Source organism: Anas platyrhynchos, chromosome 5 (assembly GCF_047663525.1).
Source record: "Anas platyrhynchos isolate ZD024472 breed Pekin duck chromosome 5, IASCAAS_PekinDuck_T2T, whole genome shotgun sequence".
NCBI classification, from domain to species: domain Eukaryota; kingdom Metazoa; phylum Chordata; class Aves; order Anseriformes; family Anatidae; genus Anas; species Anas platyrhynchos.
Genome location: NC_092591.1, coordinates 66,521,195 through 66,546,317, shown reverse-complemented (window position 1 = coordinate 66,546,317; position 25,123 = coordinate 66,521,195). Strand labels below are relative to the sequence as shown.

The following is a 25,123-nucleotide window of genomic DNA, read 5'->3' as shown; positions in this document are numbered from 1 at the left end:
TTCGTAGCTCCTGCCAAGAGATTATTAACCTGGGCTTATCCCACTGTAACGTGCACTCTGAATCACCAATTTAAGAGGAATGTGTCTTCACATATTTTTCTGGATTAAGAAACACATTCCAATTGTCATCTCTGTTAAAGGGTGGTTCGTGTCAGCTCTGCCAAAATGCATGATAGGCTTACCTGTCCTTACAGCGGTTTGGTTTCATTTTCTAGCATATGTCCCTTAAAGAAACTAGAGCACTTCAGCTGCAGAGAAACAGAGGCATGCACTTAGATGCTATAAAATCTGGCACCTGCAAAACTCAGGTTCCTCACAACATGGTTAAAAATACTGGGACTAGGATCAAAATGCACTGTTACAAAAGGCTCTGTCTGGGTTTGCTGAGATATTCTCCGCAGTACTGCTGGGTACAAGTGTGGTAGCTGGTTTGTATCTGCACATCGTGCTCTGACCCCATCGGTGTAGGTGAGATGGAATTTTCCTAAGTGTGTGACTATTTCTTTTGAAGTTTAGCTGTAGTGTAATTATTAATTAATCATATATAAACAGCATTCAGACTTTGGGTTCATGTTACATTTTAATTATAAGCTACAGTCCTTCATTTCTGATGCTTTGGAGTCATATTTCATACCTATTTAAATGGTTAGCTTCTGTATGCTTTAGTAAATATGAAAGAAAGGTACAAAGATTTTCCTGAATTGTTGATGGTCCTTGAAAGGGAGGTTAGCAGATCTTACCCTTGCAAACTTCTGTACATTTTGTTTTCATAATACAGAATTTAAAGGAACAAAACAAGTAAGGAAATGGATTAGCTGTGCTGAAATACATCTTTATATACTCAAAATAGTGTTGTAGGTCCTGTGAAAAATACTATTTTAATTTGAAAATTAAACTTAAATTAATTTAATTAAAATTAAATTAAGATCCAAACATAAAAATGTTTGGATCTTAATTCTTAGACTGTAAAATCTGAACACTTCCAGCCATGAGCAAGTCTTGCAGTTGTTTTTCCTTATTCAATAGACCTTTGGCTGACTTCTCATCTTAAAGATGCATGTCTTAGTGCAACATATTTTAAGCTTGGCAGGAAACAGTATTGCAGTACATTCTGTCTGCACCAAATTTGCTTTATCAAGCTCTTTCCCTCAATTGGTGTGGGAGGAAACTTGTGTTCCTCAGCTGAGAGGTATATTTCTTATTCATTGCATTGTGTTAATACTCATTTTGGGCCATTTTTAGCACCGGTGTAAAATGAAGATCTGTTACAGGTTTTTTGTTCTCATTTATGTTCTTCCTCTTATCAGTCACTGAAACACAAAGCTGAAATATGTTGAGTTCGATGCTTACTTTTTGGACTAGTCCTACTTCAAAGCGACTTTAGAAACAAAATTATTCTATTAAAAATAGAATATTCTGCTCAGCTTGCTTGTTCATACTGGTAAAAATTTCTTCTTAGCTAGGGCCTTATTCTTACCTCTTCATGTTCTTGAATGCTACAGCATTCCTAGCAATCATGTTTAAGGTCTTTTGGTAAATGGTGTGATTCACAGGCTGCAGGCAAGTGGAACATTGAGGATCCTGTAGGAAATGATGATTTGTCTTTGCCTGTCAAATCTTGTAGCTGCCTGCATTTCTGTCTCAGTTGCCCAGTACCGGAGGTTTTGGGAAAGTTTCTCTCAGTTAAGCACATGCCCCATAAATGAGGAACATTGTCACATCTGTGCTTGAAAGGCAGATAGCGAAGGAAGTGGTTTAGGAATTCTGGTGGGGTACAAAGACACAGATGTCTGTGCTCTGCTGATAGGAAATCATATTTAAGAGTACAAAGGAAAGGCATATATAAAATTCAGCAATAGCTTTTGCAAAATGCTATTAAATTTTTAGGTAGTTTCTGAGAGTAGTGAACCTTGAAACTGAGAGGTTTTATTGATAGGTTTAATTAATTACAAAATAGAATCAGTATCTTAATATAGGGAATGTAACATAACATTTTCAGTCTCAAAACAAACAAAAACATCTTAAACCATTAAATTAAAATCTGCTAGTTTAAAAAAAAATGTCCTGCTTGTTACTGACAGTGCTGTAGGTCTTAGCTTTAACAATATAATTTGTATGTTTGCTGTATTAGTTGTGATCACTTGTTACTGCTCCTTCAAAGAGTAACTGAAAATTCAAAAAAAGAATGCACAGAAACTCCTGGCTGGTGTGTCTTGACGTATTAACTAGTTAAAGGCTGGTCTACTTTAAAAAGGGCAAGTTGCAATGGGAGGAAAAAAGCTAACTCAATACTAAGAGCCTGTGCTCTGAGAAATGTTTTCCAAACCAGGTTTTATTGAAAAAAATGACCCCTAACTTTTGATTTCATTGTTTGATTAGAGCACTTGATTTTGGCTCTTATTGTTAAATAACATATTCAGTTGTATTTGAGTAACCTCTTCTGGAAGGGACTTTTGTGATTGCAGGTTTGCAGGTAGTCTCATCTGATCAAGCAGCATCTCTCTTCGTAGGTCATGGAGCAATAACCAGCTAATTCTTGTTGTTGTCGTGATGTTCCAGACCATTGTTTACATTTGCAAATGTCAATATGAGTACAGCAAAGAAAGAAAATGGATGTGAATATTAATCTTCACAATTTACACTCTATGTACATGTTCTGGATGCCTTTAGAATTTAAATGTAAAATGTTTCTGAAACTTTGAAATGCTGAACATTTTTCTTCTGTTTTCAGCACCTCATCTCGTGTTGCTAAAGGAATAGACTGTACAAAAATGAGCCTCCATGGGGCAAGTGGTGGACATGAGAGATCAAGGGACAGACGCAGATCAAGTGACAGATCTCGTGACTCATCCCATGAAAGGACAGAATCTCAGCTCACTCCATGCATCAGGAATGTTACTTCACCAACAAGACAGTACCATTCTGGTGTGTTCATATGTATAATGTTTCAGGATTAATGTTTTTTAAGCTTAATTACTGTTTTGTTAAAGAAATACAATAAAAAGCGTTATTTTTGTTGATGCCACAACATTCAGATTTCTTAGATGTGCTGTGGGCTGGCAGTACCATTTTCTGCTAGAACATCATGTAGGAATACATAAAAGTTATGACTGTATTTAATTTGAATCTCAAGAATGATCTGATCTAGTTTTCCTAAGAAAAGAATAGACTAAATTTCTGGTTTATTTGGTAGGGTTTGACTACATAGAAGTAGAGAGTTTTTTGTTTTTTTTTTTTTTTTTAATGAAGTGACAAAAACTGATTTGTTTCTTTAACCTATAGCACTAAACAGAAACTGCAATGCATAGCTCCAATACTATGTTGATTTGCTTTTTCAATACCAGAATGCAAAAATTTTCTTGTCAAGAGTTTGGGGAGACAAGGTGGTTTGATGTGAACTTTGTGAGGTTCAACAATGTCAACTGCAAGATCCTACCAGCTGGGTTGGGGCAATCGCTGATATCAGTACAGTATGGGTAATGCATTGATTGAGAGCAGCCCTCCGGAGAAGTTCTTGGGAATACAGGTGGTAAAAAATAGGATGTGAGCTGGCAGTGTGTGCTCGCAGCTCAGGAAACTGATTGTATCCTGGGCTGCCTTAAGATAAGCATGTCTAGCAGGTCAAGGGGTTTCTCCCCTACTACTCCGCCCTTGTGAAGTCCCACCTGGAGTCCTGTATTCAGCTATGGGGCTGCAAGCACAAGAAACATGTGGAGCTGTTAGAGTGGGTTCAGCTGAGAGAGCTGGAATTGTCTAGCCTGGAGAAGAGAAGGTTCCAGGGAGACCGTATTTGCAGCATTTTAATACATAAAGGAAATTTAAAAGAAATACGGGGGGAGACATTTTACCAAGGCCCATAGTGACAGGACAAGATGGTAATGACTTGAAGTTGGAAGATTTAGATTGAATATAAGGAAGAATACACGCGCACACACACACACACACACACACACGAAAACACACTGAGGATGGTGAAGCAGTAAAATAAATTGCCCAGAAGTTTCAGATATCTCATTGTTGGAAGAGTTTGTGGTCAGGTTCCGTGGAGCTTTGGGCAACCTGATCAAGTGAAAGATGTCCCTGGCTGTGGCAGGAGGGCTGGACTTTAAATGATCTTCAAAGATCCCTTCCAACCCAAACCATTCTGTCATCACCAAGTAGTAGAAACTTTGTGTTCTCATATCTAGACAGTAGCAATTTTTGATGGCTTCTTTAACTAGAATAGCTTTAACTGAGTTTTTATCAGTTTGGCATGTTATGTCCCTGGAAAGATACAAACTGCTTAGTGCTTATGTGAAGTTATAATTCTTGGTTTTTGTTTTTCTCCACCCACCTTTTCCCCTCTTAAGATCGAGAAAAGGATCACAGTTCATCTCGACCAAGCAGCCCTCGTCCTCAAAAGACTTCACCTAATGGTTCCACTGTTAGCATGGTGAACAGCAGCAGAAACAGTAGCCAGTCAAGTTCAGATGGGAGCTGCAAGGCTGGTGGAGAAATGGTGTTTGTATATGAAAATGGAAAAGAAGGAGCTCGGAATGTAAGAACTTCTGAACGGGTAACACTCATAGTGGACAACACCAGATTTGTTGTGGATCCTTCTATTTTCACTGCACAGCCTAATACAATGTTGGGCAGGTTTGTATCTTTTTTTCCTCTCCTTAATATCTAACTATAGGTGAGAGTCATTTTGTATGTGTGTTTTTTAAAGGTACTAAAACTATTTAAATGGCAGTTGAGCTCATTGCTTCAGCTGATCTTCTAACACTTGATACTATACATTTGTAAAGGTCTTTAAGTGAAAAAAGAGATGAAAGTTCTCTGCTTGGTGGGGATGTCAGTGGATGTATATTGCCTAGAGATATCATAAGTAAATTAACATTTCATATGAGAATGATATTCGTTTCCTTCTGTCTTTCCGGGTATCACTTCTGTATTGAGTCTGCCTCATGCTATCTGTTTTTAAACCTAGTTGTTTCATAAAACAAAGTCATGAACATATAACTTTTTTCAAAAGCAGCAAGGAGGAAAACTTGAAGTTTTTTTTTTTAATGTGCTTATCTGCACAGTATTCAAGCTCAACAGATTTATCTTCTGAAATGCTTTTAAGAAAGGGGAATATCAAATGAGTATTGTCGGTATAACACGTCAGAGTCTCTCAGCAAAGAGAACTAATGTTTAAAATGATCAGTAGTTGAATGAAAGTCCACATATTTGTGTCCAATACTTCCTATAGAATCTATGATGAGCTACTTATTAACATGTTTACGTGGGAGAAGATTCTATACTTGCTTGGATACTGACTGTTTTCACATTATCCAGATGTAGAGAGCAATGCTTACAAACTTGCAGCAAGAAAGACTTGTTTTGCCTGTGTTGCTTTAGATTTGGCTTTTTTATTAAAAAAAAAAAAAAAAAAGCAAGCATTTTGGATGTTTCTCAGTCCAAAAGGATATAATCATATTTTAATTATGTATATATGAAGCTACTTGTCAAGGCACAGGTAGTATATACAATGAACTAACTTCATGCTTTGTTTAAAACCCCTATGTGGGATAAATGGTACCTTGTTCCCTGTTTTGTGGAAAGTTGAGGGAAGAGTTATAGAGAGACAAAAAAGCTGTTCTGTATAAAAAATAAAGGGAAATAAGTTGAAGCAATCATTAAATAATTTATGGAAGGCTTTTGCATACTTACAATGTGCCTGTGTGTATATACACACACAAAAACTATACAGACTAACAAATTGGTGGTGTATCAGCATGTGTTGAAACAGTATCTCTTTTCATGTGCAGCCAAAGCTCTGTGTGTGTGTGAGGAAGTAGTGCTGGCTAATACAGTAGATTTTTTTGTGCGTGTATTGCTGTTATTCTCCCTTGGGGACTGGTTCAAGGAACAAGCTTATTTTATCTTCTGCTAATTCACAAGTAGGTTAATAAAAATGTGGAAATAGTGTTCTAAAATGCAAGTTATTTATAAACCCACTCTTCCCCAGTGTCAGTTCACAGGACACTGAGCAGGAACTGCTTAACTAAAGTGCACTAGGAGGTAAAAGTAACTAAAATAGGAACATATTCTTTGCCTCAAGCCTGTATCCTGTTAGACTGCTGTTTTCCAAAATGTTTCTTGGCTTGAAAAGTGGTCAGAAAATGCATGTCAAATCATTAAGTGAAAAAAGTGAATTTGTTTTATCTATTTGTTCATCTTCTATCAGAATGTTATTTTTAATTTTGGAATTAACTAAATACCTTAAATTAAACTGTAGTGAGTTGCATGTGCTTGAACACTTGGTTCTATTTCTTAAACTACTTCAGGTGTTTTTAAATAGAATTCCACAACAGAGTCTGGTCTACTGCAACACCTACCACAAATGGACAAAAAGGCTTTTTTGGGGTTTCTCCCACAGCCTCTGGAACTGTCAGGAAGTGGCTTGCTCTGACTACTCTTATGATCAAATGATATTGGCAAGTTAATGCTGAAGAAAGCTACTCCTTCCAGAATTCCACTGAGCTTTCTATTTTCTAGTAGTCTTGCTAATTACAAACCAAACTGTATGTACATAAATAGGCTGGTTTTATTCCTTGCTTTTTGAGTGCAGTTTCTGTTGTTTAACTTCACAGATTCACAAAAAAAAAAAAAGCATAGCAAAGACATAGTAACATAACTAACTACTTATTTTTGATCAGGATGTTTGGATCAGGCAGAGAACATAACTTCACACGTCCTAATGAAAAAGGAGAGTATGAAGTTGCTGAAGGAATTGGGTCTACCGTGTTTCGTGCTATTCTGGTGAGTTTTTATGGAGTGAAAAAAGGCAGGTACTAAAAGTATTGTTAGCACAAGCACTGTAAGTATTAAGAAATGTAAGTTCTTGATTTAGTCTTACTTACGTATCTGGACTTATTGGATGGAACAAACACTTTATGTATTGTTCTCAAGAGGGGGAAGTTGTTTGACATGAAAACACTCTTAGGTGTTTTTAGGTACATGCATGTGACAGCTAGGGTGAATACATAAAACCGATTTAAAAAAAAAATACAGACTGTCAGAAATCTAATTACCTTCTATGCATCTAGTTCACCTAGTTCAGATGTATTCTATTCATTCCTTCTTGTGATAAAATTAGCTAAAATACAATACTGGAAGTTAACTTACTTCAGGCCACAGGAGAAAAGCAAACTTCAGTCTCAGAAGAAAATGTGCCCTTACATATTACATGTCTGCGTAAAGAAATAGAGATGCTATACTGCTTCGTCAGTGGAAGTAGAACAGCAACAGCTGAGTGAAGTGTATATATATAAAAATCATCATACATGCACCAAAATGATTTCTCTTAATAGTTTTTGCTTAAACAATTGCTTTAACCACAGCTTACTGCTCTGAAAGCAGCTATCTGAGTAACTTGATGAATTTGAGGACAATAATATTCATTAAGTTGTATGTTTCTTTTTACGGGGCTTTATTGTGGAGAAATAATTTGTTTTTTGAGGCTGAAATGTATTTGTCAGTAGATGTTTAAGTGATTTGTGCTTGCTTGTTTGCTGCATGACTTCAGGATTACTACAAGACTGGAGTGATACGCTGTCCTGATGGGATATCAATTCCTGAATTGAGAGAAGCATGTGACTATCTCTGTATCTCTTTTGAGTATAGTACCATTAAATGCAGAGATCTCAGTAAGTATGGAACTTAAAAAAAATAAATAAAAATAAAAATAAATGACTTACATGTTTAGACTTAAGACTAAACATGGATTAATTCTGAATTGTATCCTTTAGTAAAGTAAGGAACATGTCTGATACTACATGAGCAAGATACAATCTTCTATTATCTCTCTTACATAATAGGGCTCTAAAGGTGATGGATGTGCAGCTTGTGAAGAATAACGGTTTAGATATTTGGATATCAGATATTGAAATATTTTTCTGTTATGGTGGGTGGTATGGAAGGTTAACAAGTTTAAACTTCTTTGATTCATTTGCAGTACAAATACAGTAATGTTAAATAGTATCTTTTTGCAGAAGAGAGGGTAAGTTACTTACCTCCTTGCTTATGAGAATTAAGCTGTGTTGCTAGCTTAACTACAGCTTTGATGAAGGTGTAAGGCTCATCTGAGCATGTAGCAACTGTCCAGCTTGTTTCTTCCTGAACACAGGCAAAGCTTTGGCCAATGTTTAAAATGAACTGGTGTGTCTTTGGTTCCTGGGATCTCGTGTTATTTGTGTAGTGCCCAGTGATAACATGCAGCCTCATGGCGTGTTGGCTGCTGAGTCACATTCAGTGCACCTTGCCCTTAGAAGGATTTCACAGGCGATACTAGGAGGATTTTGAGAGGCTTTAGTTTTAAGCTAATTCTTATGAAAAGTGGGTTGCATGTGCTTCTCCTTAACAACTGGCTGAAATAGTGTTTCCTTTTATGAAGCCCAAGAGTCTTGCATATAATTATCAAATGTTTAGTGGTAGTGAAAACATTAAGGAGGTCTATGTGAAGTCATGCCAGTGTTTACCCAACAGAATGTTAATATCTGCAGGATAATCCAATCAGTTTGAACTTCTGGTAAAAATTTCAAAAAGTTCTGATCTTACACAAACTAATAAACTAACAGTGTCTTTACAGATGTCTGCAGTAAATAATACACAGTAAACAGAACTGCTGTGTTCCTTGCTCCTGCCTTCATTTCTTTACCGATCTTTAAAATGTCTGCTATTTAAAATTTTGTTCCAGGTGCTCTCATGCATGAATTGTCAAATGATGGTGCTCGCAAACAATTTGAGTTTTATCTAGAGGAAATGATTCTCCCATTAATGGTAGCCAGTGCCCAAAGTGGTGAGAGGGAGTGCCACATTGTTGTGCTGACAGATGATGATGTTGTTGACTGGGATGAAGAGTATCCTCCACAAATGGGAGAGGAGTATTCACAAAGTAAGCTTATTTTCACTGTTTCCACCAAGCCACCTCTATGGTAGTAGTAGTCAACATGTTCATTCAACTTATTTACACATAAGCACTGTTAACAAAGTCTTTACAAAATCTTTAATGCTTCACAAAAGTTTTCATACTTTTTTCCTTTGTTCAAGCATATGTTGCGTGCTATGTTCAAGTCTAATTAAAAAGAGGAGATAACTTTTAATACCAGTCAATGAGGGGAGAAAGAAATACTTTTTCAGAAAGTTCTCAGAAAGATGGGTAGGAGTCATTGTGTGAGAGCAACTGGGGGGGGGGAGGGGTGTCAATATTTTGAAGTGTAAGAATTACAGCTATAGATCAGTTAAAGCACTGTGAACTGTGTTCTTCCCTGGATGTATGGTGTCCTTGCTGCTAGAAATCTCTTCAATGTGAAAACTCAAAATTCAGTTTTGAGGGGAATGTAGGAGCTTGAAGTACCCTTAGTACTCGGATAGCTTAAGATCTTATTAGAAGTCTCTTTTAAGCTGTATGGAGGATGCTAACCTACAGCCCCACCTAAAATGCGCGGCCCAACTAAAATATCTGCAGGAATTCCATCTGGAGGGGTTGGGGGAGAAGTCCTTTTCTGTGGAGGGGCCTGAGAGTATAGAGTATACAATGTGGTTGGTGAATTGTCTTACTATATTCCTAAATCCAGCAAAAAAAAAGGGTATGAAACAGGATAAATTAATAGGGGAAAAAAACATAAAACACAAAACCAACAAGTTTCACAGTGCCTTTGGCTACTTTTCTCTGATTTCTGTTTTGGATATTTTAAGGAGTTTTTAAGTCTCTCCCCTTCATTCTGAAATAGAATTACACGAGTAGAGCAGGGCAATGAGATCTTATTGTTTGTAGGATTAGAAATATAATCTTTTAATACAATTATTCCTAATTAAAATATATTTTTAGTTATTTACAGCACAAAGTTGTATCGATTCTTCAAATACATTGAAAATAGAGATGTGGCCAAATCTGTTTTGAAGGAAAGAGGACTCAAGAAGATCCGACTGGGCATTGAAGGTAAGAAAAGTATTGCTTACAAACTAACTCTTTGGGAAGCAGGTTTGTTGTATTTACCTGATGATCATCTGCATAGTTAAAGAAACAGTGATTCATCTTTCATATTGAGGCTAGATGATAAAATGGCTGGGGGAGTGGTACCTAATAAACAACTGGTCCAGCTGGAAAACCTGATTGCAGATCAGTCATGAGCCTGTAATATTTATTTATCTGCTAGACTGCTTACAGAGTAACTTGGGTGGTTTCTCCTGTCTTACAGCTGCATTTAATGTCTTTTTCCCTTTATTTTTCATGCAGAATGTTCTCTGTTCTTACTGTACTTTGAGTCACGGTGCATTTTTACAGCTTTGTTCTGTTCTTGGCTTGGTGCTTTTTTCAGGGCTTGAAATGAAAAAAAAATTAAGTTGTAGGTAGATGTTGTCAGGAAATACAAACCTATCAAACGGATCACTAAGGTGCAAAGAAATACTAATCTGAAATAAAAGTCCTGTAAATTCAGGATGCTGATCTGTAAAGTTTCAGCTTTGGCCTGGCAAAAAACAACTACAGTTAGTTGTCTTAGATTTTTATTGTGAATATAACAACTGGGTTGCTCTGTATTTCATTTTCTTCCTGATTGTTGGCCCAAATATTTAAAAATCTGGTGTTTGTAATTTGAAGGGCTTTTTGCATTCACTTACCAAGTTGTCATGGTTACATTTGTAACTTGCCAACCAAAAGCAAATGCTTTAACAGCTTGCAATCTTTAAAAATAAGTTCAGCTGAACAGAGTGCAAGCCTTCAGACTGACATGCCATTAAACTAAACAAGAACTGTTTTTGTCTGTAACACTGGCTAACACCAGCTTATTTCTGCTGGCATTTTTTTTTTATTTTAGATGAAGAGCAACTATTTAACTAAATTGTAATGCTAGTACCCCACAGTAATATGCAACTTCCTAGTAATGAAAATTACTTAGGGCAGGGGGGAGAGGTGACATGAATGAACATAGCATAACCAGAATTGTTAATTGGTTTAAAACTGTATTTTCTGAACTGCAGGAATTGGGCTGAATGTGAGACGAAAGTGCTAAGATTCTGCTTGCGAATTTAAACCACAGATGAGCAACACTGCTCTCTATGTTTGAGATCTTGTTTCTTGCTTTCCAGATTAGTATATTAAAAACAGCCTGACACTTTTGGTCCAAAGAAAAAGCAACTGGCATTGCCTGTAAAATTTGGAGAGTTGTCTTATGACAACATCGACATTATCAATAGCGTTAATCTCTTTCGTTACAGTTTCTGTGGTATTTTAGCCTCTGTCTCTATGTTGTCCCTGCTTAGATAACATTAAGAACAACACAATTGAATGTTTCCATGCAGGATGCTGATAGTAAGAACTGCTAACTTTCATTGTTTCCACATACTGCTTTTTGTGAGTGTGAAAGAAAACCCCGAACCAGACAGTACAGGAAATATTAACTTACGCTGTACTCTGTATCATAGGTTACCCTACATACAAAGAGAAAGTGAAAAAGCGACCAGGTGGAAGGCCAGAGGTGATTTACAACTATGTCCAAAGGCCATTTATACGGATGTCATGGGAGAAGGAGGAAGGAAAGAGTCGGCATGTTGACTTTCAGTGTGTGAAAAGCAAATCTATCACAAATTTAGCAGCAGCAGCAGCAGATATACCCCAGGACCAGCTTGTGGTAATGCATCCTACCCCCCAAGTAGATGAGTTGGATATTCTGCCTATTCATCCTCCACCTAGTAACAGTGAGATGGATACTGAAGGACAAAACCCCCTCCTCTGATCTAGACTGTTATGAAAACAAAAGCATGCTACTTTAAAGTGACTCTGTACTCAATTCATATTACACTGCAATTCCAGTTTTCTCCATTGTGTAACAGTGTTTAGGATATTGCAGTATGGACCTTTTAGAAGTCCAGGGGGAGTATCTGATTATTTTGAGAGAGTACAGATTAAAACATCCAGGAGTTACAGTTACATACATGTATTTGTTTACCAGTAGGTTTGTGACATTGGTTATTTGTACACTGGACTGTCCTCACTCTTAAGCCCATTGAAAACAATGGGATACTGGTGGCTAGTGTACTTCAGTATTGTTACACTGGGGTTAGCATGCAGAATTGGAATTGATAGTAGCACTTTACAAATGGTTGATAAATGGAATTTCAAGCCATTTTTATAAAAGTATTGCACAATACTAACAAAGTGCTTCTATCAAAAGTATTAATTGTAAATAGTTTTGCTCTGAATAGGTTGACCCTTTTAAAGTTATTGTATATGGCTGAGCACAAAACTACTTACCATTGGGTTTTTGGATTGAGGACATGATTCAATTACCCATGTAACATCTTGTTCTTCAGTGAATTTTTTTCACTTATTTGCAGTGTGAGCCATGTTCAAAAGCTGTGAACGAGGGATAGGGGCTTTATCTTAAATTTTGCCTTACCTTAATATGTTCACAAATATTTATTTACTAAATTTTTCGTAAGTGTCATGAAATAGGAAAATGCAAATGGTTCATTCTTCATTTATTGATGATTGTAAACAAGTTTTTCATGCAAATAAAATTTCCATTATTTTAATGGGTTTGAATTATCTGTGAATGAGATTATGTATACAGATGAGTTTTGAAAGTGCTTTTTTTCCCTCAGGGTGGTTGGAGATCACTTAATATTAACCACCTTAGTGAAAAACAGGTATTACCTAAAATTAAAAAGAAATCTGTTGCACTATCAGACTGTCTTAATTCACCTTATTCTTTTAAGTTTTTCTCTTGGTTGAAATAGTAATTGACAAGTAATAGCTTCTCTGTAAAATTTATCATAGTGACAAATGCTGTAAGTGCATGTAAGGCATTGTTTTTCTTACCTTTTTCCTCCAAAGCTAAAGAATTGATAAATAGGCAACTGCTGCTAGCATCCATCTTCAGCAGGGTTCTATCAAATTTATTTATCAAAGTAAATGCTCCATCTTAGAACAAGGGAAACATTTATTTTAAAAATATTGAACTGTCTAATACGTTACACTTCAACAATATTTATAGTAAAGGATTCTTACAAGAAAGAATAAACAGCTTTATGGTACAATTAGTATAAGAAATATCCACATGGGGACTGTTTTGCAGTGTAAAAACACACCATACATCTGAAATGGTCATTTGCATATAAAAGCTACCACTCATCCCAGTGAGTTGCACAGTGATTTAAAAAAAAATCAAACAACATAATCCAAAATATACAGGTATTGCAAGCTATACACAGCTAACCAAATCAACACAACACTGTAGCGGGTTATTCCACTTTGTCTGAAGTTACATGTGGTAGAATGAATTGCATTCTGATATGGCTTTTATGAAATTCATACATAAAAGCTTCTCAATCCAACAAGCTTCACAGACTGTAGAACTCCACCAATAAATGCACTTTGATATTTGGATGTTGAAGCAAGGTGCACCACTTACAAGGGCCATGGCAAATCACTAAAATCCACAGGGCCACCAAGACCTGCATCTGCTTCAAGAAGGCTCATGATTACTGCCATTGCTGCTTCATCATTGCTAGGGCTGCTTGATCCTTGATCGTTGTCAATCATGTCAATGCCTATATGCGAGTTCTCCCCTGTAAATATAAAGGCAGTAAGTTGTCAAAAGTTGTTTTTTTGTGTGCACTTGCTATAGTCACTTGCCATATGACTTGAAGTACGATACCTGACCAGGCTCAACTATGTGGGGAGTATTAACATGTTTGATAAGCAGAGTTTCAGGGATACAACTGACACCCGCATGCCAGAGCACTTCTCAGGTCCGTGAGCCTTCCTTCTCATCTCTAGTTATGTAAAAGTGCTCACAAAAAGCAGGTCAGGCATTCAGCTAATTCATACCAGGTCAGCAAGAAAAGAAAGGTATCCAACTGCTGCTTCAAAAATGATAATACAAAGTAAGCTAGCAAAGCACAGTGCCAGGATACTCCTTGTAGCTACCCCCTTAAGGTGAACAAAGTGGTAGGGTATATACCGCAGCTGGTAAAAAACAGGCCATCTCTAACAGCCATCATGTTGTTACAGTTGTCTGTGTAGTTAGCTGATACTTGGGTGCATTTGTGTATGACTTCACTTACCAAGAATAGAGGAGTTGTCAGAATATGGGTAACCAGAGCTGTCTTGGATTTGCCCAGATAGTAACCCGGCTGAAGAAATGTCTGGAGTGCCACCATTCAGGATCTGAGAAAACAGAAACCATAAAACAGCATGAAATGTTGCATTAAGTCCCAACTGTTTTAGATTAGGATTTTTAATATCGGAAGGATGGATTTCCTGAAAGAAAAAAGAAAACAACTAGCACCTAAAGGCTAATCAGACTAATTGTAAACTAGGAACTACCTTCCTCTGTCTTGTCTACAAACTTATCAGACAGTAGATCTGTTTCTTTCTGGTGGGGGGAAGTCAGCACTACATGCTAAACTTCTGAAAAATTGCCAGAAAAAGTCCTGAAAGGATTTCTGGGCATTATCATTGTAAATATTCCATCTACAAGTAAGAGTAATCACAGCTAACTACAGAATGTTTTTGAATTTACAAATACAGTGCATGTAAAGTATTGCCAATTAAGATTCTCAGTTTTAAGAGTACAAACCTCCTAGGTAGAGGGAGACTGCATGAGCTGAATATTGCTCCCAGATTTTAAGTCTTAATTTTTTTTGGTACAGAGCAGCACAGCACTACCGCGTACACCAGAGCTCACACCAGGCGGAAATGCCTTCTCTGGGCTTTTTAAATAAATAGTAAAGGAATACTTGAACTGTAGTTTTGAACTGCCTGGATAGGCACATACTAGAAAGGGTGTAGTTTTGAGCTTCCTTCTGAGGGCAGAATCATCTGGAATGTGTGTTCTTTATAGCAAACTAAGTATTGTAAGGCAAAATATTGAGGGAGTATGCTATAAGAAATACCATATATCTACGTGTATTTTCCATTATTCCATTACGTTGCAGTAGCCTGCTATACGTGATGGTGACTTATTCTTGGGCAGAAGGAGCATGAATGATTGTTCCTAGAACTACAACTCAGTTTGTTCCAACTTCAAGTTTTATTTTCAAGTACAAGGCCAGAAATGGAAATATTTAGTGTTGATTATATGCTCCAGTCAAGCAATTCTTATGTATAGTCATCACAATTTCTGGGAAAAAAAAAGTTAAATCTGAAGCAGTGTGTGAATGCACAGAATAAAGCTTTTGATAAGTGCTCTTCCAGCTTTGAATATGGCATCTATAAGTAGCAATTTACTAGATGACTTAAATGCAGACAGTACAAGTGCTTTGGAGGTTAAGTGTTAGCAATGGTATTTGAACGCTACTTAAGTGATCTTAGAAGGCGGCACGATACATAGAATTGATTTAAAAATAAAATGTCAGTACACAGTGAAGTATCTAATTGTCATATTTTGTGCTACAGCAGTACAGTATAACTTGAAATTCATTTGAGCATCATCAGTGCTCAAATGATAGCAATTCCAGTGTTCACCGGTATGTGGTGTGAAAGAGTGGAGGATCAAGAGACATGAAGAAAGCTGTTTCCCTACAGCTGTGTTGTTCTTTTTGTTCGTTTGGTTTTTGTTTGTTTTTTTAAAAAGTAAAGAGCATGTGGATTTCCAAAGCTGTCAGTGCTTAAGAACTGTTGGTCTCTGCACTTTACAGACTACTGTAACAGGATTTTCCTCCCACCCTCTCCAAGAATACTTTGACCTGCTGTCAAACTTTTCAGCCAAGCAGTTAAAAGTTCAACACCGTAATTCTATAACACGATTTGTGTGTCACTACTGCTACAAGACTGTACAGATTGTTCTTACCTTCTTGTTTCCTGGGGAGGATGTATCAGGTGGTGGTGTGCTGGTAATGTTCAGTGGACTTGAACCACAGCTAGACGGTGATGATCCTCTTATCCTATTGTATGGGTAACACGGAATGAATCTACCAGGGGCTTTGAGACTTAGGTTCCAGAGACTCAGAGTTTCAAACGCCAATCTTAATATCAGGCATACAGTGTTTAAAAGCATGCACTTCATTTTTAGTTTCCTCAATTTTCAACATTATTCAAATCAGCAGCAGTAAATTTTTATTTGCAGCTAGATAAAGCCTGTGGATAAGTGGCCCAGCTTGCGCAGTCTACAAACTTAAGCTGTTTCTCATGCTACCTTCCTTCTCCCTTACTTGTTCCTGTACAGCCTTCACAGAGATGGAACAAGAGAAAGGTGTTGGATACTGAGGAAAACCTAATTTTTGTGTGTTACACTTCAGTTTCTATCAGTTAAGAACGTGAGCTCAGTTCCACTGCCCTAGACTCGTTAAATGGGCTACTGCTACAGAAGTATGCTGGACATATGAAATAGTTAATATATGTATATATATTTTTATTAATAAATAATGTATTCATTATAGAACTGACAAATTCCCAGACTAAATGAAGGTGGGATAATTACAAAGAAAAGCAATTAGACTTGGGAATTTTATCCTTGGCAGAGTTCCCCTGGGAAAGCTGAACAGAATGCAGCTTTGAAAATAGTTAACAGCTGCCAAAGGACTAGAAATAACCAGGTGTCTTGAAATAAAATGAAAACAGCCTCAGATATTCTGTATAGGTAGCTGTAGATGTCTACTTATACAATGCAATTGTATCATTATGTATTTAGTTTGAAGAAAAACCTCCTTACTTCCTTTTAAAGAACACTGCTGATTTTCTTCTTTCTTCATACCATTTTCTCTCACCTGTGAATCTCCATGATCTCTTCAGCAATCATCCTCCCTATTTTTCCTGCCCCAGCTCTTGTTCCACCTGGAATGCCAGGGACAGTAGGATGGGTCCTTTTTGGGCCACCTGAAACAAGTAGGTTTCTGAAGTGAGATAAAAGTTTGCACCTGTATTCCAAATAGCATTGGTATTTAGGCATGCAAAGGTCCCACAGCTTGTCAGAACTACCTAAGCTTTATTTACTTTCAATTCCAATAACTGTTGAGTATCCTTAAATATATGGAAAGCTCTGACTTTGAGCTATGCTGTCTATCTTAGACATCTAGGTACACCTATTCTGGTACACCTATACAAATCTGGCTGTTTCAAGCACCTGGTAGTACCTCTAGTCCAGACATAGTAAAGAATAGCTCATCACAGCTGTTTTATTCTGTAGTTGAATAGGCTCATCTCCAGCCATGTTTATTTTTTGCTTTGTGTTAAGAACTTGCCACCACAGACAATACAGAATAGATCTGAGTCACCTGATGAACATAAATTAAACCACTGCAGGTAACTGCAAGTATCTAAGAAGGGGGGAAAAAGTGAGGTCTGAACAGTTAGAAGTTCATTGTTTCTTTACGCTTGCACAATACTTAAGAGGTAGATAGGAAGGAGCCTGATCTATTCCAAGGCATAGTAAAGGAAAGATGCCATTCTGAAAGGGGAAGAAAGCCACATAGTATTGTTTATGCATAACAGATAATTGTCATCTTTTAGAAATTTATACTTAACAACAGCAACCTTCAGTATCTTTTTAAAGCTCTGACCCATCAGGAGGCAAGAAGGTTCACCTAAAAGCTCATCAAATCCTTAGCAGAACCAGAACCACTTGAAATTAAACTTTACTCAATCAACTTTATTTTTCTGGGGACAAGAACTGTCAGTATAACAATACTCTATGTCTGGTTTCATCTCAAAGTCAGTATTGTGGCAAGAATTAATTTTAGAATGGTTTATTTTATATTTTTTCCATTCTCGAAAGGCCTGTACACTGTATTACTGCCATAATTCCAAATTTGATAACTAGCCCTCATACCTACATAGCAGCCTCTCTTCCTACCACACTGCTAACTGCTCCGTGCTTTGCTACCATTCCTCCTCCATAGTTCACTTACTGAACCTCATTTTTCAGAAGAGAGATAACTAAAAAAAAACAAGTCTGCTGAAGTTTTGCACTGTTTTGCTAAGCATTTGTATACAACTTAAGAAGTAATTCCAGACAAGCACAATATCCTTGTTCTATGGCTGTAAGTGCATAGCTGATAAAAGTAGTATCTAGTAAGCAAGGTCTCTAAAAGCAATAGTTTCCAGTTCTGGAAAGTGTAAGTACTATCATCATCTTTCCTCCCCAGTCCTTCATTCATGGGCTGCAATTGCATCCTCCTACTCTTCCTCAATTCAATCCTGCTCCAGTAACACTTGGTTATTAAATCAAGCTCCCTTCCACATTATGTCGCACACCACCTGTTATAAAAGATATTTTAGTCATCTTCAGCAATGGTAGCAATCCCATGACAATTACTAGATGTCAGTCTTCATGTCTTGACAAAAAGTCAAACAAAGGTAACAGAGGTTATAAGCTGAACAGCTAACCTATGTTTATGATCCAGCAACACTGAGTGGTCATAGGCACTGACCACAGAACTGGAAGGCAAACATTTTTCCTTTAAATCACCCGTTCAACCCTAGACTTATTTCTTTTATCTGGCTCATCCACCTCTCTTTGATCAGCTATAGACAAAGTTGGTATTTAAGTTCAACAGGACAAGAACTGCATTAGCACTTCTTTTTCCCTAAGCCATATTATTCTTTAGGATATTAGTAAAATTCTAAGTGTAAGACTTCAACAAATCTGTGCTGCTAACTATACATGACTACTGGACTGCAAGGAAATGATTGGCAATTACCTTCTCCAGCCTGAAGCATACTGTCCATGCTATGTGGAGAAGCTGCAAGCTGTGGAAAGGCCGCGTCTCCACTATCAAGAACGCTGGTGCTGTGGATTTCAAGAATTAGAAGAATCAGTGCTAAAAAGCCCTGTGGAACAGTCACTCTGCCAGTGTGTCACAATGGAATGCTTCAGGGTTTAAGTAGCTCGTGAGTCACTATCACCTCTGTGAAAGAAGCACTATGACTGACACCAAGGCTAGATAAACAACAGAAATAAAACGCTATGTTAAAATTCAGAAGTATGCAATGCAGAACCCAAACAGCATCTTGAAGACAATTTTCTCTGCAAGTTAATTCCACTGTGAAGGCACAGCAGCTGTACAAAATCTTCAAACGGGGAAAAAAAAGTGGAGGGGAATTCCTTCCAAAGCAAAGAAATGCATCTCCCTTAAGTCCCTACAAAGATGAAACCCCTGGTTTTCCCAGTGAAAGAAAATACTTTTATTTCTTCCAGCTTTAATAAACACTATTTAGCCCATCTTGCAATTATTAAACTAATTTCCCTCCCCTCACATATGCAGCTCTTCTTTTTTTCTCCAGGGTGTTACTTGGAGAAGACACCTATTGCCACACAGAACACGTGCATATATATATGTGAAATATTACCTGAAAACAGTGCAAAACAATCAGTATTTACATAAATCTACTTAGTGAGAAATACTTACGAAACAACTGTATTTGTTGAGACGATGTATTCTACTTCTTTGGTCCAAGGGTTCATGAAACTGAACCAGCGACTCCTCAATGTAATAAAAGACCCATCTTTTATTTTAAACTTATAGCAGTTAGTTGTAATTTTTTCTCTTGTCTGCAAAACTAAAACCAGACAGAAAGTAACTTTGTGTGGAAGAGGCAGCACGATTATATGAGCAATGTCACAGAAAACTCAATTCACTTAATTCCTCCCTCTCATCCCTGGAGAAAAATGTAGTCAACCCCCTTACCCAATGTGAGCCTTAAATATTCACAAATAAATCCGTGGAAGTCTAAGACATTTGGCACATACAGAACAATGATCTCAACTAAAGCATTTACAAAGATACCCAAATCTTTTACAGTTTGCATAGTTCTCTTAAATCAAAACTATTCATATTATTTATACAAAATTTCTTTACTGAATTATTCATAATTGTACCTTGTCTATGACATTCTGCAAGATGTCCTATATCATCTTGATGAAAATATTCATAACATGAAGTACCTAGAAGTTCCTGGGGTAAGTAAGCCAGGATGGCTGTTGCCCTTGGGAACGACAAGGGAAAGGAGGTAGGGGAGGGAAGGAAGGTAAAGAAAGAAAAAAAAGGAAAAAAAATATATGTATATATTTTCAAGTTGAAGTATTAATGATAGCTTACTGAAACACATTCTGAAGATGGGAAAAGTACAAGTTATTATTTTAGTGTAACAAGTGTTTCAGAAGCATTTTCTCCCCTAGTTACAACCCTTAAGAGTTGGACAAAAAACAAACAAAAAAGCAAACAACAAACCATCAACCAGGCCCATATGAAAAGGTTAACAAATAGAATTTTCCTAAAGAAGCATTAAGAAACCTACTATACATCTGGTTTAAATCAAACAGAAGCATGAAGCAAATACAACTATTTTTTTGTTTCATCAAAAGCAGACACAAAGCCAACTTATTTTCTTCCTCATCAGAAAATTGTACAACTAAACACACCTGCAGTACAGGAAAGTCAGGGACTCTTGATCAGACTCTCTGGTAGCATTCCAGGAGCTGCTGGCATGGATGGAGAACAAGGAACTACTGAGCCCTAGTAATTTCAGAACCTGACTTCAAGAAAGATGCAGTTGAAGCAGGCACTCCAGAGGCCAGCAACAAGAACATCCAGAAACTACCACCTGAGGAAAGATTGAACTTAACTCCCTTCCTACCCTCACAAGAAAGACATTTCATTACGCTTGTGACTCCCATCTCAAAGGAACATTAGAACAGCAAAAAAAACAGATATAATCTGTTCACCTAGTTATAATGGACTTAAAGTACAACAAAAAGGATTCAGATTTAGCATTCAGATGGAAAACAAACAAGAGTATACACGTTTGAATCCAAGTTGTCAACGTTTTCTGAATCATTATTTTGGAAAGACTTCAATATCCATCAGGATAACATGTTTGATCTTTCAAAAACAGAGTTCATAAACTACCATACCTTGGCATGACAGCTTGGCACACTTTCTGAACAACAAAGGCTATGAGTATTTTCAAAGCTCCCACAGTGACCACCAGCTGTAAGTACTGCTGCAGAAGAGCTAGTATTTCAAAAAGCTTGCTACCAAATTAAAAACAAATGAGAAAAAAAAAAAACACCCCAACCAGACAGACACCATTAACAAGTGTTCTACTTACTGTACTTTTTCCTCAAGACAATCAGCTCTACTTCCTCTCAAAGTCCACTAAAAATCAGCAGACACCAGACACACCCCAGAAACAAATTCCAGCAGGCAGATTCTGGCAGAGTTTGGAGCCTGGTCTTTTTTTTACATTTTAAGTAATTGGGCCTAAGCCACAGACTCAGTGAAACAGTCTCCGCTGGGCAGTCTCAACCCATCTTTGCAAGGAAGTGAAACAAAAACACTCCCCCCAAACAACCCGTCCCCTCCCCATTACCATCCTTCAACCACCCCTTTTCCCTTTTCCCAGTTATTTTGAAGGAAGGTTCAGGTCATGTCTCTTCAGTAGGTAAGAAAATTCAAGCAATTTCTTTTTCAAATATAAAAATTAGCCTTAATAAATAAATAGATAATAAAACTGATGTTTGAAAGAAGATACCACATCGGTCTGAGTTCTCAAATCTTTTCCAAAAGTAAAGCTTATGGAAAGCTTTCTTTCTTAAAAATACATAAGATCATATACAGAAGTATTAATTCAGCAGAGTATGTCCAAGTAGATAAATGTATATACTACCAAAGCTTAATGCAGCCTGTGTGATAACTTACCCATGTAGCATTTGCAAAAGATTGCAAACAACAAAATGTTGTAATTACAAAGCCCAGTTAAAAAATAGGATAGCATATTCTTCTGAAGATTACATATATACACATATTCCTAATGAACAGTCAGAAATGATACTTGGATTATTCTGTCTAGTAAAAAATAGTTTTGGAGCTTTTGTTATTTAATCAGTAAAACCTAATAAATACATAGTAGTAGCTTTGAGCTGGATCTCAAAAGCCAAAATAATTTGCAGTTGGGATTTAGAAAAAAGCTGAAAAGAACTTTTTTTCCAATAGTAGTTACACTTCTCTAAATATCACACTATCAGCAAATCAGTATTAGAATGATGTATTGTGGAAATTACAAGTATTCTTACCTCTGATCTACAAAAACAAACTTTCCATCTATCGCATGTCGAGAAACATATTCTGTAGGTTTCACCCTGATCTCACCGTTGACCGGCTGTGGTACTACATGAGGATGCAGCCGTCCAATTGCAACAAGACAGCTTAAATTACAACCCTCATTATCTGGTTCATTATCTTCATCTAGTCCCACTTTTGTTGGTGGCCAGCTTTTTAAATAACCTGTACTATGGATAGTGCAAAAGCTTTTGCGATCCACTGTAAAAAGAAAAAAAAAAAACAACAAAACAGTTAGGCCATAGATACTGCTTTTCGAAAACTCATCTCTCAGTTCTGCTAAAATACATGTACAGTTCCTCTCTTACCCAGGATATTTGTGACACTGCTCACTAAGGGCTTTTTCAGCACTCCTGTTTCAATGCAGCTTATTTGAGATACATCCATGTACAAGTTCTCTCTACAAAATCATTGTTTATACTGAAACATCACATCGTTCAGACTAACATCTCTTGATCATCTTTAAGTAGAAATTGCATCACATCTTATTTCAGCAAAGGATGCTAATGTAATGTTAATAAAAGGTTGTTTGAAAATATATTATGTTAATAAAGGATTGTTTGAAGAAATTGATATATTAATAAATAAGACGCCTTCGTCAACTTAACATGAATCTCCTACAAAAAAAATTGGCTGGCAGAAGATGCACTGCTTGGGTGTACAGAGGATAAGTTGTGCATGGAGAAGACTAAGATTCACAATGACTAATAATACAGCCCATATCTGAAAGACCTGATACTCCTCAGCACTGAGCAGGCCTTATAACTGCAAGAAAGGAGACTTTCACAGAAGAAATCCTTGTGCCTAACTGCATAAAGTGATTTACTCAGGGATGAGCACTGAAGTATGATACAAGTTTAACTAATAAAAAATGCTTCTCTGAAGTACTCAAAAGAAGAAACTTTCAAACGTGGTCAAAATATATACTCCAATATATCTGGAAGAATACACTGCAGAGGAAAAAATATCCAAACCTTAGATAACATTATGACCGAATACTTCTGGTGTAGAAATACTATGTTTCCGCTACTCAGAATGTACTAAACCCAGAAATGAACTCATAAATTCATTTTATAAGTTGGATATCCATCCAGATATTACTTTTCAAATATGGAGCAGAAAAACAGCTTCTCTTTACTGGAGACATGGGCTAAAACATTAAGCATGAATGTAATGTTTAGCTTCTGAAGATGCACTAACCACACCAGAACCATCAGCACAAACTGCCAGCAACAATTTCAAGAGAGCAGAGGGGAGAATTTGGCTCTATATGCTAATCCAATATGTTAAACAGGAAAAAATGGAAACAGTATCAAGAGAGAAAAGTAACAGACCAATACTTAGTTCACATAACATCTTATGAAGAAACATTGATGCTGCTCAATAAATATAAAAACCTTAACCACCGCAAGGGAACAGTTATATACAAAAAAGCCTGACTGCCACTATACTTGATAATAAAATTCGTAATTGTTACCTTTCTTCTTTGAACAGGTTGAAGGAAAATCCTTGTCTTCTACTTTCACTGAAGGTCTATTGCACTTCATCCTACAAAAGAAGGACCGTCTTGCTCCAGAACATAGTCTTGATGGCCCAGGCGTTACATCAGTTTTAACTGGGAGTCCAGCTGTAGCAAACAGAGGAAGTGAGGAAGCCTTCTTTGGTGGGTAAAAAGTTAACTGAACAAATGATTACATCATACAATTAAACTGCATGATGTTTTAACTTTCTGAGGAAAAGGTCCCAATCATTGCACAAGGTCCCAATCATTATATCCTCATTCAGAAGCTGAAGTGCAATTTTGGAGATTTTCATTTACATGAACATGCACAGGATAGCTCAACCCACCACACAGAATTTCTGAGTACATTTTCTACCATGAAAGCATTGACACAAGCTTGAGAACACAGGCTTCTAAATGTGAAAATTAGAAATAGATGGTAAAAGTCCATACAAGTTTTGCAATAAACATGATTTCTTCGAACATTAATAAGCAGATTAAAATTAGGGAAAGACTATTTACCCATAACTAGAGCAGTACTTCATACATATAGTTACTAGGTAAGCCTGTGACCCTTCAGACTGGAAGACTTATTTTTAATCACAAAACACACCCAAAGAGCCTATATGCACATACAAAGCAGAACAGACCAAGTGACATTCCAGGACCCTGTCAACTGCAGTGTCTCTAGACATTTTTACATTGTTCTGACAATGAAGCATAGCCAGAAGGTCTATGGAGGTGAGTCTCCCCCTCTGCTCTGCTCTTAGGAGACCCCATTTGGAGTGCTGTTTCAGCTCAGGAGGCCCCAGCACAAGGACATGGAGCTGTTGGAGTGGGTCCAGAGGAGGGCCACAAGGATGAACAGAGGGCTGGAACACCTCCCCTAAGAAAACAGTCCGAGAGACATGGAATTGTTTAGCCTGAAGAAGAAAAGACTCCAGGGATGCTTTATAGAGGCCTACCAGTACTTAAAGAGGGCCTACAAGAAAGCTGGAGAGAGACTTTTTACAAAGTCATGTAGTGATAGGATGAGCAGGAATGGTTTTAAGCTAAAAGAAGGGAGATTTAGATGAGATGTTAAGAAGAAATTCTTCACTCAGAGGGCTGAGGCACTGGAACACGCTGCCCAAAGGAGCTGTAGATGTCCCATCCCTGGAAGCGTTCAAGACCAGGTTGGATGGGGCTTTGAATAACAAGTTCTGGTGGGAGGTGTTCCTGCCCATGGCAGGGGGTTGGAACTGGATGGCTTTTAAGGTTCCTTCTGACCCAAACCCTTCTATGATTCTATGATAGAAGGGGGAAAAGGTAGCAGCGACATACACAGGGACTGCAAATCCCCAAGACCTCCGATTATGTATAAGAAATTTTTCTGTCCTCAAAGAAAGTTCATATGAATATGCCCTAACAATAAGCCCTGACCTTTATCATATACTTGCAGGAGATTCTCATGTTCTTTTCTATGGAAAAGAACCGTAGAAACATGGTACAAAAAATGCATGTCAAATCTGGAAGCCATCAACACAGTGCTGG

At 37.2% G+C, this 25,123-nt stretch overlaps 2 protein-coding genes across 21 annotated transcripts in view; one reads left to right on the top strand and one right to left on the bottom strand.

Moving 5' to 3' along the window:
• Window positions 1-12,561, top strand: part of BTBD10 (BTB domain containing 10) — a 29,537-nt gene extending 16,976 nt beyond the window's left edge. For all 3 annotated transcript variants that reach the window (XM_027462245.3, XM_027462246.3, XM_005027551.6), the window contains 7 exons: window positions 2,732-2,925; window positions 4,350-4,635; window positions 6,684-6,786; window positions 7,553-7,673; window positions 8,723-8,920; window positions 9,857-9,967; window positions 11,452-12,561. In XM_027462245.3, the coding sequence (XP_027318046.1) occupies window positions 2,732-2,925; window positions 4,350-4,635; window positions 6,684-6,786; window positions 7,553-7,673; window positions 8,723-8,920; window positions 9,857-9,967; window positions 11,452-11,762 (1,324 nt within the window). In that variant the 3' untranslated portion in view covers window positions 11,763-12,561. The remainder of the gene's footprint in view (window positions 1-2,731; window positions 2,926-4,349; window positions 4,636-6,683; window positions 6,787-7,552; window positions 7,674-8,722; window positions 8,921-9,856; window positions 9,968-11,451) is intronic.
• Window positions 12,562-12,903: 342 nt separating this feature from the next.
• Window positions 12,904-25,123, bottom strand: part of BMAL1 (basic helix-loop-helix ARNT like 1) — a 50,107-nt gene continuing 37,887 nt past the window's right edge. For all 18 annotated transcript variants that reach the window (XM_072039451.1, XM_072039449.1, XM_038180317.2 and 15 more), the window contains 9 exons: window positions 23,567-23,716; window positions 22,044-22,290; window positions 19,848-19,954; window positions 19,378-19,528; window positions 18,670-18,758; window positions 16,738-16,846; window positions 15,822-15,915; window positions 14,095-14,197; window positions 12,904-13,596 (listed from right to left, as the gene is read on the bottom strand). In XM_072039451.1, the coding sequence (XP_071895552.1) occupies window positions 13,436-13,596; window positions 14,095-14,197; window positions 15,822-15,915; window positions 16,738-16,846; window positions 18,670-18,758; window positions 19,378-19,528; window positions 19,848-19,954; window positions 22,044-22,290; window positions 23,567-23,716 (1,211 nt within the window). In that variant the 3' untranslated portion in view covers window positions 12,904-13,435. The remainder of the gene's footprint in view (window positions 13,597-14,094; window positions 14,198-15,821; window positions 15,916-16,737; window positions 16,847-18,669; window positions 18,759-19,377; window positions 19,529-19,847; window positions 19,955-22,043; window positions 22,291-23,566; window positions 23,717-25,123) is intronic.